General features: G+C 54.5%; 1 protein-coding gene across 3 annotated transcripts in view; it reads left to right on the top strand.

Moving 5' to 3' along the window:
• TNFRSF1B (TNF receptor superfamily member 1B) overlaps nt 1-13,160 on the top strand; it is a 43,088-nt gene extending 29,928 nt beyond the window's left edge. For 2 of the 3 annotated variants that reach the window (XM_017888025.1, XM_017888028.1), the window contains exons 9-10: nt 5,918-6,125; nt 10,642-13,160. In XM_017888025.1, coding sequence (XP_017743514.1) covers nt 5,918-6,125; nt 10,642-10,925 — 492 coding nt within the window. In that variant the 3' untranslated portion in view covers nt 10,926-13,160. The remainder of the gene's footprint in view (nt 1-5,917; nt 6,126-10,641) is intronic. The other variant, XM_017888027.1, reaches the window with a different exon arrangement.
• Nucleotides 13,161-13,656: the final 496 nt, after the last annotated feature.

Below are 13,656 nucleotides of genomic sequence, written 5' to 3' on the forward strand. Positions count from 1 at the left end.
TGGTGGTGTGCGCCTGTAGTCTCAGCTACTTGGGAGGCTGAGGCAGAAGAGTCGCTTAAACCTGGGAGGCGGAGGTTGCAATGAGCTGAGATCACACCACTGCACTCAAGCGTGGGCAATAGAGCAAGGCTCTATCTCAAAAAAAAAAAAAAAAAATTAAATTAAAATAAATAAAATATCTCAGTTGTGGGGCTGTCCCATGCTACTCAGCAGCATCTTTGGCCTTTATTTACTTACATGCCAGCCACATTCACACTCCGGTGGTGACAACCAAAATTCTCCAGACATTGCCAAGTGTCCCCTGGGGGGCAGAATCACCCCAGTGGAGAACCACTGCTCGAGGGAACAGCTCAGCCCTGGGGTGCCCAATGCCTGAAGTTTACACCGAGTGTTTGGAATCAGATAGACTGATTTCATCCCCTGATTTTGGTGACAAGAAAAGAGATGCAGGGAGGAAAACTGAGTTGCTCAAGGTCACACTGCAATGTGTCATCTCTGGACTCCCATCTCAGTGCTCTTTGCCCTGCCCTACAGTATTTCAGTGGGGAGGAAACTCTCTCATTCCCCAGCGAGTGAGTTTCGCTGCTCCCTTTCTCCAGCTTCAATTCAGTGACACTGATGGTTGCCGCCTGGTGGCATGTGTGGAGCAGGTGTCTCCCCCAAGCTCTTCCATAGCAGCCCAGCTGTCGCCTTCCCTTTCCCCACCAAGCGTTTTCCAATCCTCTGTGCACTGAAGATGTCCTGGGTGTGGCCCAGCAGCCTCTGCTTCCCTTTTCCTTTTCTTTTCTTTTCTTTTCTTTTCGTTTCTCTTTTCTCTTCTCTTCTCTTCTCTTCTCTTCTCTTCTCTTCTCTTCTCTTCTCTTCTCTTCTCTTCTCTTCTCTTCTCTTCTCTTCTTTCTTTCTTTTTTTTTCAGCTATGTTGCCCAGGCTGGAGTGCAGTGGCACCCTCTTGGCTCACTGTAGCCTCTGCTTCCTGGGTTCGAGTGGTCATCCCACCACTCAGCCTCCCGAGTAGCTGGGACTATGGGTGTGCGCCACCACGCCTGGCTACTTTTTATATTTTTAGTAGAGACAGGGTTTTGCCATGTTGGCCAGGCTGGTCTTGAACTCCTGAAATCAAGTGATCTGTGCACCTCGGTCTGCCAAAGTGCTGGGATGATAGGTGTGAGCCACTGCGCTTGGCCCCTTTCCTTTCACTATTGCTTTCAGTGTTCAGTGAATGTGAGTGACTCAAGTATTTGTTGAGTACCCGGTGGTGTGTCTAGCAGGGGAAAAAAAAACCCCAAATCCTGATTTGTGGTGTTTGCTAATTTCTGTGATATAAACACTCCCACTGTAGCCAGTTTCAAACTCCCAAGACCTTCCTGAATATGGAGTTGGGAAGAAATCTGCACAGGCCTGAGCTTGTCCCAGCACAGCCCTGGCTGAGCCCTGCCAGGCTCTTTGTGACTGAGTCCCCACACATCCCTGTGGGGCAGGGAGCATCATTAGCCCCATTTTACAGAGGAGGAAACTGAGACTCAGGGAGGTTCCATTTCTCCTGTAGGATTAGATCATTAGGTGAGTGGCATAGCCCAGGTTTTAATCAGGTTTATGCCCGTGTCCCACCCTACTCCTCAACCAGCAGCTACTCCTGCTAAGAGGCCAGTGGAGAGTCCCCTTGAGCTGGGCTGCTGGGCTTAGAGTGTAGACTCAGCACCCACCTGCTCCTCCTACCACAGAAAGAACGCCCAGGGCATGGGAGACATTGGCGTCCCTTTGTTTAGAAAACACCAACATGTGGCTGGGCGCGGTGGCTCATGCCTGTAATCCCAGCACTTTGGGAGGCCGAGGCGGGTGGATCATGAGGTCGGGAGATCGAGACCATCCTGGCTGACACAGTGAAACCCCATCTCTACTAAAAATACAAAAAGTTAGGCAGACATGGTGGCAGGCGTCTGTAGTCCCAGCTACTCGGGAGGCTGAGGCAGGAGAATGGCGTGAACCTGGGAGGTGGAGCTTGCAGTGAGCCGAGATTGCGCCACTGCACTCCAGCCTGGACAACAGAGGGAGACTCCGTCTCAAAAACAAAACAAAACAAAACACTAACATGTGAGCTTACCCACAATCACCTCCACGGACACACTCATGCACAGGCCCATATCTGATAACAGGCACAAACATTTATCAGGTGTTGAATGGATGCCAGGCACTGTGCCCAGCGTTCTTTATTCTCACGGCCATGCTGCCACACGCAGGCAGTAGGATTCTTGCCCCCATTATAGGGCCCAGGAATCGTGGGCCCAGAGAAGTTAGTAACTTTCCCAGTGTGTCATAGCTAATGAGAGCAGCCTGGAATGCAAGCCTAGGAGTGTCTCTCCTCGCCACCCCAGCACACACACTCACTACCTCACTCACAGATATGCACACACGTCCCCTAACATAGACACACGTGTGCGTGCTTCACACCCTCATGCCTGTAGATACAGGTGTGTGAGCCTTGTGAACACACAAACAGACGGACCCAGCAGGAACCTGGAGGACCTGGCCTATGGCTCTGCTGGGTCTCTGCTTCTCCCCAGCGGGGCTGGGCCAGGAGGAGCTGGGAGCTGAGGGTGCTGGCTGACTGGCTGGCTGCTTGGGATCCTGTGTGTGTGTGTGTGTGTTTTTTGTTTGTTTGTTTTGAGACAGATTCTTGCTCTGTCGCCCAGGCTGGAGTGCAGTGGCGTAATCTTGGCTCACTGCAAGCTCTGCCTCCCGGGCTCACGCCATTCTCCTGCCTCAGCCTCCCTAGTAGCTGGGACTACAGGCGCCCACCACCTCGCCCAGCTAATTTTTTGTATTTTTAGGAGAGACGGGGTTTCACCGTGGTAGCCAGGATGGTTTCGATCTCCTGACCTCGTGATTCGCCTGCCTCAGCCTCTCAAAGTGCTGGGATTACAGGCGTGAGCCACCGCACCTGGCCCCGGGATCCTGTGTTTTGAATGAGGCTCCTCAGTACTCGGCCCTACTGGGGTCCCAGCCCAAGGAACAGGACTCAGCCTGCTTCTGCACCACCTGGGGCTGCTTGAACTTTGCAACTTGTGGCTTGGGAGGAGGGAGGTGGCCGTGACCTTTGGGGGTTTTTGTTCTGCGTGGCTATAGCCACCAGCAGAGGGGGTGGGGCACAGGCCAGAAAAACCCCTTCTGTGGGGTTTTGTGAGGAGTGACACTTGATTGCTTCTCCTCCCCTTCCAGGCTCAGAGCAGGGCTGGGGGGTGGTCATGGGCAGTGACCAGCGTCAGACCACCTGGGCGGAGGTTCAGCACGAACTTGCAATGCCCTCCCTCTCTCCAAAACTGGGGGACCCAGCCCAGGGAGGGTGCGGGGGTTCCTGGGGAAGCTGGTCTGGGCTTGTCCTGCTCCTGCCACGGGCCAGCTGTGTGATACTGAGCACAGGACGCACTCTCTCTGGGCCTCCGTGGCCTCTTAGGGACGGCTTGCACAGGATCCCTCCAGTCCTGAGTGAGAGGCTGTGGGCTGGCCTCGGGGAATTGAGGGTGCAGGTGGCGCTCAGGTGTCCGAGAAGCCATGGGAGCCGGGGGCTGCAGTGGCTGGACAGAGAGGACCCTGGTACTCGCAGCTACTCTCAGACCACATCTGGAATTGTAGCTCCCTCTGGAGGGAGGCAGGAGGTCTCAGCCTTTCCTGGGGGCGCTGGGGCACCTGTGCTGCTCACTCCACCCCTGCTCTCACCTCCCACTGCAGTGCTGGCAAGCTCCATCAGCCCTTCACTCATCTCTACCCTCCTTCTGCCTGGGACCCTTGTTTTCATCCTAGGCAGGCCAGGGGGCCAGGGCAGCTGTTAGGAACGTGGTCCCTGCCATCTCCTTTTTTGTCTGCGATCAGCAATCGCCCAGAACTCCAAGGCAAGGGCGTGAGTGCTGGCCAGGCAGTGGGAACAGACAGCAGTCTGGGAGAGGAATTTCCAGCCTTACTCCAGTGTGAGTTTCTGGAAATGAGGACTTTGCCTTGAGCCTCCAGAGCTGAAACCCCAGACGCCCAGGGAAGGCACTATGGGATTTAGCCCAGCCGTAGTATGTCCTAACCGTGACCTTGGGCAGGTAACTCAACCTCTCTGTATTTCAGTTTCCACAAAGCAAGGATAACACTGGGCTGTTGGAAGAATCAATATAGATAGTGTTGGGAGGGACTTAGGTAGAGCGCATGGCATTGAGTGGTACTCAAATGTCAGCTAATATTATTATTGTTATTATTCGACGGGAAGAAGACATCAGGGGAAGTTGCAGAGCAGCCTGTGGGCGGACTCTGGAACAAGAGGCTGAGGCAGTGCAGCAGAGGGTCTCAGATGTGAGCGCTCTCCGCCCCGGAGTGCTTGACTGAGCACGAGGGTCTGCACTTTTTCTCTGTAAAGGGCCAGATGGTAGGAATTTCAGGCTTTGTGGGCTGTATGGTCTCAGTGACAGCTCCTCAAACCTGCCTCTGTGACAGGAAAGCAGCTACCTGCATAGACAGCACACATCCAACTGAGAGTGGGTATTCTGATCTAATTGTACTACTGGATACCCAAACTTGAACTTCTTGAACTTCCCATCATTCCATGTGTCGCAAATTATTCTCTTTTTTTGAGATGGAGTTTCATTCTTGTTGCCCAGCCTGGAGTGCAGTGGCTCGATCTTGTCTCACCACAACCTCTGCCTCCCAGGTTCAAGCAATTCTCCTGCCTCAGCCTCCTGAGTAGCTGGGATTACAAGCATGCGCCACCACGACAGCTAATTTTGTATTTTCAGTAGTGATGGGGTTTCGCCATGTTGGTCAGGCTGGTCTCCAACTCCCAACCTCAGGTGATCTGCCTGCCTCCGCCTCCCAAAGTGTTGGGATTATAGGCATGAGCCACCACGCCTGGCCACAAATTATTCTTAAACATTTTTTTCCAACCATTTAAAACATGAAAACCACTGGGGTGTGGTGGTGCACGCCTGTTATCCCAGCACTTGGGGAGGCCAAGGTAGGAAGTTGGCTTGAGCCCAGGAGTACAAGACCAGCCTGGGCAACATAGCACAACCCTGTCTCTACAAACAATCAACAACAAAAAAATTAGCCAGGGGAAGTGGCACGTGCCTGTGGTCTCAGCTACTCAGGAGGTTGAGGCAGGAGGATCACTTGAGCCTGGAAAATGGAGGGCTATAGTTAGCTATGATTGTGCCACTGCACTCCTGCCTGAGCAACAGGGTGAGACCCTGTCTCAAAAAAATAAAAGTGAAAACCGTTCTTAGTGGCAGGCTGGACTGGGTCCCTGGGTAGTCATTTGCCTACTTCTGATTTAACAATCTCTTGTATGGAGTTTACTATGTAATAGGCATTGTTTTAAGCACTTTACAAATATTCAGTTATCTAATCCTCACAACAACCCTATGAGGTAGGTTATTATTCTCCCTTTATAGATTAAACAAACAAAAAAAAAGAGGCACAGAGAGGTTAAGTAACTTGTCCAAGGTCACACAGCAAGTGAGTGGTAGAGTCATGATTTGCACTGCGTGATCTGGGTTTAGAGTCCACACTCTTGGTTGCTAGGCTGGGCCACGTCTCCCTGTGCAGATGGGGTGAATTCCTTCTATTCTCTTATGCAAAATAAGGATGAAAATCCTGCCCCACCTCTAAGACTATTTGGTGAACAGGGCCAGGTGGTCTCTGCCTTCATAGGACACTCACTGTAATAGAGCAGCTGGGTGCGAATAACAGAAACACAGAAACCACGGAGAATCACACCTCCCAAAAAGTGCCGTGTGTGGAAAGAACGTGCAAGGGTGGGCAGAAGCGTCGTGTAAACTGAGAAGTGCTGATGGCAAGACATGCGGATGGCAGTGGGAAGGAGGAGGGGAAGAAGGGGCTGGCTGGTGGGCTGACTGCTCTCCCTTGCCACCCCCCGCCCATCCAGCCTCACTTGCCTGCCGATAAGGCCCGGGGTGCACAGGGCCCCGAGCAACAGCACCTGCTGACCACAGTGCCGAGCTCCAGCAGCAGCTCCCTGGAGAGCTCGGCCAGCGCATTGGACAGAAGGGCGCCCACTCAGAACCAGCCGCAGGCACCAGGCGCGGAGAAGGCCAGTGGGACTGGGGAGGCCCGGGCCAGCACCGGGAGCTCAGGTAAGAGGTGGGAGCACACCTGGCTTCATCCCGACCCTCCTTGGTCTTTCTCACCTGGTTTCTGTCTTAGCCATCTCCTCCTGAGCCTCCCCGCAGAGTGGGACGAGGCCTGAGCCACAGGGAACTTCCTTTGGTTCGCTGAACCCAAGTTCCCTCCCGCCTTTGCCCATGCTGGGCCTATCACCTGAACATCCTTCCTTCTGTGGGACAACCCCAGCTTGTTCAAGTCCCCAGTATCTGGGAGAGGAGTTTTCCTGAAACCCCATCCCCACCACCACCCCCAGCTGGACCGGCTGCTCTTCCGGGCTCACCACGCCCTGGCCTCCCTTTGACAGGACTGTCAGGCTGCGTGTACAGACACTGTCTTTTCCTCCTGTCTCCCTCACCAGTTTATGGGACACCTGGTGAGCCTGGATCACCTCGTTCATCCCTGTATCCGCAGGCCCAACACAGCCCAGCTACTAATAACTAATCACAACAATCGCTTCTACTTACGGAAGGCTACGGTACAGCAGGCACTATGCTGGGCACTTTACATGCATCAAATTGACCTGCACGTCAACGCTGAGAGATAGTTATTGTTGTTATCCCATTTTACAGATGAGGAAACTGAGCCCCAGAGAGGTTAAACAGCTTCTTCAAGGGCACACGGCTAGTAAACAGAAGAACCAGACTCACCGCTAGGCTGTCAGGCTCCAGAGCCCTGGATTGGCAGAGGAATGGGCTCCACTCACTGCAGCTTGTTGCTGGGTCTCTTTGGGTCTGAGACGCTGGGACTCTGGGGCTCGTGTCCCATTAATGCAGGCTGCATTTTGCCCTGGACCTAGTCTATGACAGATGTCACTCCTGGTTGGCGTCTCTAGGGCCCACACTGGAGGGGCTCCTGTACAGGGTCTGCTGGCCTGTGCCTCTCTCCCTCTTACCTGGCAGCGCCAGCCAGTGAGAATTCAGGGAATGACCATGAACTTGGGTCAGTCTCAGATCCCTGCCCGGCCACTCTGGTGACATAAGAATTTGGGCGGGATGCTTAACTCTGCCAAGCTTTGGTTCTTTCACCTAGAGGTTAGCTATGGCGCCTCCTTGCCAGGGCTGGCAAGAGATGAGTGACATTGTGCTCAGCTGGGCACCAGACCAGGATCAGGCTCCCTCTGGGCTGCCTCCAGGTGGGACTGATGGCTGCAGCCCCCACCACACAGCCTCACTCACCCCTGGCTGCTCCCCAGCTCACTGCGCCCCTGCCTCTTGCCTGCACTCATGCCACCCCTGCCTGCAACACCTGTTCCTACCTGTCCCCAACTGCCCACAGGAGCTGACTTGCCCATTTCTGTTTGCCCCGTCATAGCCCCCAGCGTCCTCGGTGGGACGTCTCATCAGTGCTCCTCACTCCAGCCTGAGAACTTCCTGTGGGAGGACCTGGGTCAGTGCCCGGAAGAGAGCAGGGGCCCTAAACATTGTTGAATGAGTGAATGAGTGTGCTCCAATTATGAACTCTGAGTCTTTGCCCAGTTCTTGGATTCGTCTTTCTGATTTTTTTTTTTTTTTTGAAATGGAGTCTCGCTCTGTCACCCAGGCTACAGTTAAGTGGCGCAGTCTTGGCTTACTTCTCTGCTCACTGCAGCCTCCGCCTCCCAGGTTCAAGTGATCCTCCCACCTCAGCCTCCTGAGTAGCTGGGATTACAGGCATGTGCCATCACGCCTGGCTAATTTTTGTACTTTTAGTAGAGATGGGATTTCACCATGTTGGCCAGACTGGTCTCAAAATCCTGACCTGAGGTGATCCATCTTGCCTCCCAAAGGGCTGGGATTACAGGCGTGAACCAACACTCCCGACCCATCTTTCTGATTTCTTTGCTACACCTGGTGTGGCTCCCTCCTTGGCCCAGAGTGGAGCCCTGACCATGTCTGCCCTCCCCTCTCCCCTCTGCCCCTTCTGCTCTGTGCTCCTTCTCCTGAGTCCCCCAGCCCATTTCCCTGGCCTCTGCCCTCTACATCTCTCCCTCCCCGCCCCAACACCTCCCTCCACTATGGGAACCTGTAAACCCCAGGGTTGTGCCCCTTCGTGGTCCCCCATCCACCCCCGCAATGTCTCATGCTCGATGTGCAAAGGCCATGGTGACTTTGGGTGACATTTGGGTGCTGTGGAGGCTCGGTGGAAATTTCCTTCCGGCCCTGTGATTTCAGCCCTCCTCCCCCACCATCTGCTTGGAGGCTGTTTTGAGCACAGCAGGTTGCCAGCTCCATCCGCCTCCCGGCTGCCCGAGTAGTTGGAGTTAGGGGGAACCAGGCTGGGGTGAGGGCACTCAGCAGGCCTCTGCAGCAACAGTAGCAGCAACGTTCATTTTCTGAGGGGGCTACTGTATGCCAGTCCCCTCACATTCATCTCAGGAAACCCACCATCCTGTGCCTCCCCAACTAGTGAGAAAACTCAGCCGCCCACAGAGGCTAGGCGGGAAGGTGAGGTAAAACTTGGGCTCACCTTGGCCGGATCTCCTGCATCTGGCTCCCGAGGGAAGCCATAAATCCAGATTTTTAAATGTAAATGCCTGAATTTTAAATGTTGGTAATCAAATTCACTTAAAAACATCACCACCACCACTACCACCACCACCAACAAAAAAACCCGTAGACTTTTCCCTGTTACAGGCACTAGGAACACAGCAAGGAACGATGAAAAAGTGCCTGGTCTGGCCAGGCAAGGTGGCTCACGCCTGTAATCTCAGTACTTCAGGAGGCCAAGGCAGGAGGATCACTTGAGCCCAGGAGTTCGAGACTAGCCTGGGCAACATAGCAAGACCCCTGTCTCTATTAAAAAAAAAAAAAAAAAAAAAAAAGTCCCTGCCCTCCTGGGCTGAGAGTCTGGTTGGGGACCCCAGGAGCTCGGGACCCTGGAGATCACAGAAATGGGGAGGGACCCAGAGAGTGGTGGATAGGATGGGAAGTAAAGGTCTCTAGAGAGGGAGGCCAGGGGGCGGGGGGCGCTTCGTGGAGGATGTGGCCTTTGAGCTAAGGCCTGAGCACTAGAGAAGAGCTCTCTAGGCTGAGGGAGCAGCCTGTGCAAAAGCCCAGGGGACCTGAAGGGCTCAAGGGGCTGTAGCAGGGGGGAGTGTGGCTGGAAGGAGCCCCATCAAGGTCTTGGAGCCGCAGGAGAGGGGGCAGGAGAAGGCAGGCTCCGGATCAACAGGGCCTGGTAGGCTGTGGTGAGGACTGTGGGTTTTTGAGCCCCCAAGGAGGTGATCTGCCAAGTTCAAGGGCCAGCTCTGGCTGCTGATGGGAATCAGATTTCAGTGGGGCAGGGTCGAAGCCTGTTCACAGCCATCCAGATGGGAGTGGGCGGAGGCTTCCATAGCTCACTGCACCATGAAGCAGCAGGTCAGGTGACCCTGTAGAAGTCATCTTTTGTTTTTGTTTTTGTTTTTGAGATGGAGTTTTGCTCTGTCGCCTAGGCTGGAGTGAAGTGGCGTGATTTTGGCTCACTGTAACCTCCACACCCCGGGTTCAAGTGATTCTCCTGCCTCAGCCTCCCGACTAGCTGGGATTATAGGCACCTGCCACCATACCCAGCTAATTTTTTTTTTTTTTTTTTTTTTTTCTGTATTTTGAGTAGAGACAGGGTTTTACCATGTTGGCCAGGCTGGTCTCAAACTCCTGACCTCAGGTGATCCACCTGCCTTGGTCTGCCAAAGTGCTGGGATTATAGGCGTGAGCCACCGTGCCTGGCAGAGATGTCATCTTTTGAAGGGAGACAAGGCAGGAATGACGGATGGGTGTGTGATATGGGAGAAAGACGGGTCTGAGGCTCTGGGCCCAAGCAGCTGGGTGGATGGCAGCAATGAGAACTGTGATGAGGAGGAGTGGGTTGGATGGGAGATGGGAGTAGAATCAAGAGTTACGTTTGAGGCCGAGCACGGTGGCTCACACCTGTAATCTCAGCACTTTGGGAGGCCAAGGCAGGCAGATTCCTTGAGGTCAGGTGTTTGAGACCAACCCAGGCAACCTGGCAAAACCCCGTCCCTACAAAGAAATTAGCAGGGTGCGGTGGCCTGTAGTCCCAACTATTCAGGAGGCTGAGATGGGAGGATCACTTGAGGCCCGGAGGCAAAGGTCACAGTGAGTTGAGAGAGTGACACCACACTCTTTTGAGACCCTGTCTCAAAAAAAAAAAAAGAAGAGACAGGGTCTCACTATGTTGCCCAGTCTGATCTTGAACTCCTGGGCTCAAGCGATCCTATAAAGTTGGCCTCCCAAGTAGGCATCTGTTTTATATCATTGGCTCCTCCCATCTCTGGAGTGATTGGGGCTGGGTAGGTGGTGATGCTATTCTTATTCAGCAGAAAATGAGGCACATGCAGGTTAAGTGACTTGCTCAAGGTCACACAGCAGAGCTGGGCTAGAATCTCGGTCTCTTGGCTCCTGGCCCAGTGCTCTTTCCCATGTGTCTGAATCTGCATCTTGGCCAGGGGTCTCAGGGCCCCACTCCCAGACCCCTGGACTGATCCCCACCCCATCTTGTGCTTAGCAGATTCTTCCCCTGGTGGCCATGGGACCCAGGTCAATGTCACCTGCATCGTGAATGTCTGTAGCAGCTCTGACCACAGCTCACAGTGCTCCTCTCAAGCCAGCTCCACGATGGGGGACACAGATGCCAGCCCCTCGGGTTCCCCGAAGGACGAGCAGGTCCCCTTCTCCAAGGAGGAATGCGCCTTTCGGTCACAGCTGGAGACGCCAGAGACCCTGCTGGGGAGCACTGAAGAGAAGCCCCTGCCCCTTGGCGTGCCCGATGCTGGGATGAAGCCCAGTTAACCAGGCTGGTATGGGCTGTGTCGTAGCCAAGGCGGGCTGAGCCCTGGCAGTATGACCCTGCGAAGGGGCCCTCGTCCTTCCAGGTCCCCACCACTAGGACTCTATGGCGCTTTCTGGGCCAAGTTCCTTTAGTGCCCTCCACAGCCGCAGCCTCCCTCTGACTTGCAGACCGAGAGCAGAGGCAGTGAGTTGTGGAAAGCCTCTGCTGCCACGGTGTGTCCCTCTCGGAAGGCTAGCTGGGCTTGGACGTTCGGGGCATGCTGGGGCACGTCCCTGACTCGCTGTGGCCTGCCCCGCCCAGCTGGGCCTGCGAGCTTTGGCTTCTGAGCCCTCAGGTTTTTGTTTGTTTGTTTATTTCTCCCCTGGGCTCTGACCCAGCTCTGGCTTCCAGAAAACTCCAGCATCCTTCTCTGCAGAGGGGCTTTCAGGAGGGATGCTGCCTGAGTCACCCATGAAGACAGGACAGTGCTTCAGCCTGAGGCTGAGACTGCAGGACAGTCCCGGGGTTCTGTGCAGGGAGGAGGTGGCAGCCCTGTAGGGAACGGGGTCCTTCAGGTTAGCTCAGGAGGCTTGGAAAGCATCACCTCAGGCTGGGTGCAGTGGCTCACGCCTATGATCCCAGCACTTTGGGAGGCCAAGGTGGGTGGATCACCTCAGGTTAGGAGTTCAAGATCAGCCTGGCCAACATGGTAAAACCCCATCTCTACTAAAAATACAGAAATTAGCCGGGCGTGGTGGCAGGCACCTATAGTCCCAGCTACTCAGAATGGCTGAGGCAGGAAAATCGTTTGAACCCTGGAGGCAGAGGTTACAGGGAGCTGAGATCTAGTCACTGTACTCCAGCCTGGGCGACCGAGCGAGTCTGTCTCAAAAAAAAAAAAAAAAAAAAAAAAAAAAAAAAAAAACCACCTCCAAATGCTAACTTGTCCTTTTGTACCATGATGTGAAAGTCAGATGCCCAGAGGGCCCAGGCAGGCCACCGTATTCAGTGCTGTGGCCTGGGCAAGATAATGCACTTCTAACTGGAAATCTGCCAGTTTTCTAAACAGGTAAGTACCACGCCGGCCAACAAGCCAATGACAAACAAAGCCAAACTCTGCCAGCCACATCCAACCCGTCACCTCCCATTTGCACCCTCCGCCTTCACTCCAGTGTCTGCAGCCCCGCCCCTCCTTTCTTGCTGCCTGGTGTGGTGTCCTAGGCCACACCGTCTCCTTTCAGGGAATTTCAAGAACTAGAGATGACTGAGTCCTTGTAGCCATCTCTCTCCTCCTACCTCAGCCTAGACCCTCCTCCTCCCTCCAGAGGGGTGGGTTCTTCTTCCTCACTCCCCACCCTCAATTCCCTGGCCCCAAGCGGGCTGCCTCGCCACTTTGGTACATGGCCAGTGTGATCCCAAGTGCCAGTCTTGTGTCTGTGTCTGTGTTGCGTGTTGTGGGTGTGTGTAGCCAAGGTCGGTAAGTTGAATGGCCTGTCTTGAAGCCGCTGAAGCTGGGATTCCTCCCCGTTAGAGTCAGCCTTCCCCCTCCCCTCCCCAAAACATGCCCAAGGCTCTGCAGAGGGGGAACCCATGTAGCCTTGCCCGGATTCTGGGAATAAGCAGATTGAGGGGCTCCTGGAAAGGCTGGCTCAGTCTCAGGTGCATGGGGATAAAGGAGAAGACATGAACTTATCTAGAAGAGTGGGGGCAGGGTGATAAATTGTTGACAAATTCCACTGGACTTGAGCTTGGCAGCTGAACTATTGGAGGGTGGGAGAGTCCAGCCATTACCATGGAGACAAGAAGGGTTTTCCACCTTGGAATCAAGATGTCAGACTGGCTGGCTGCAGTGACGTACACCTGTAATCCCAGCTAATCAGGAGGCTGAGGGGAGGATCACTGGAGCTCAGAAGTTTGAGGCTGCAGTGAGCTATGATCGCGCCACTACACTCCGGCTTGGGCAACAGAGTGAGACCCTGTCTCTTAAAAAAGAAAGTCAGACTGCCGAGGCTGGCCAGGTTTCTGCCCGCATTGGACCCACACAAGAACGCGATGGAGTGCACCTGCCCCCTGGTGGACAGTCCTGGGAGAACCTCGGGCTTCCTTGGCATCACTGGGCAGAGCCAGGAAGCGATGAATTTGGAGACTGTGGAGTCTCAGTTCCCTTGCGTGTGTTGATCCTGAGACAATGAGAGTTTGCACTGTATGCTGGACAGCATTCCCGCTTATCAATAAACCTGTTTGTTTTACATGTCGACCCCTGGCTCTACCTGGGGTCTGGGCTTGGGTTTGTCCGTGGTCCTGCTTGTCTGCCACCCCTGTGTAAGGGGAGAAGGCGTCGTGGTCCCTGGGGTCTGGCCAGCCCCTGTTGTGACTGGACCACAGAGGGTCCCCTGTTACAGCTGCCCCCTCAAGCCTATGAACAATAAGAGAACTTCCTGCTCAGGACCGCACAGCTGGCTGGGTTCCAAGTGTGCCCTGGTCTCATGCCCTCGTCCCCCAGGTCTCCTGGGCCTCCTCTCAGGACCGGGTTGGGGTCTCCCCTAGCAGCCTAAGCAGCCAGGCTCTGCCCTCCTGGGGACCCCACTCGGGGAGAGTGGGTGCCCCTGGGATGCTCAGACCAGGACAGGGCTTTGGGGACACAGAGAACATCTCTGGGTCCAGGTAGGAGGTCAGAACAGGGTTCTAGAGATGACCTCTGACCTCCTCCTGAGGGATGAGCAGCAGTTTTCTAGAACAAAGGATTGCAGG

Source organism: Rhinopithecus bieti, unplaced genomic scaffold (genome assembly GCF_001698545.2).
Source record: "Rhinopithecus bieti isolate Rb0 unplaced genomic scaffold, ASM169854v2 scaffold_16234, whole genome shotgun sequence".
In the NCBI taxonomy this organism is placed as follows: Eukaryota; Metazoa; Chordata; class Mammalia; order Primates; family Cercopithecidae; genus Rhinopithecus; species Rhinopithecus bieti.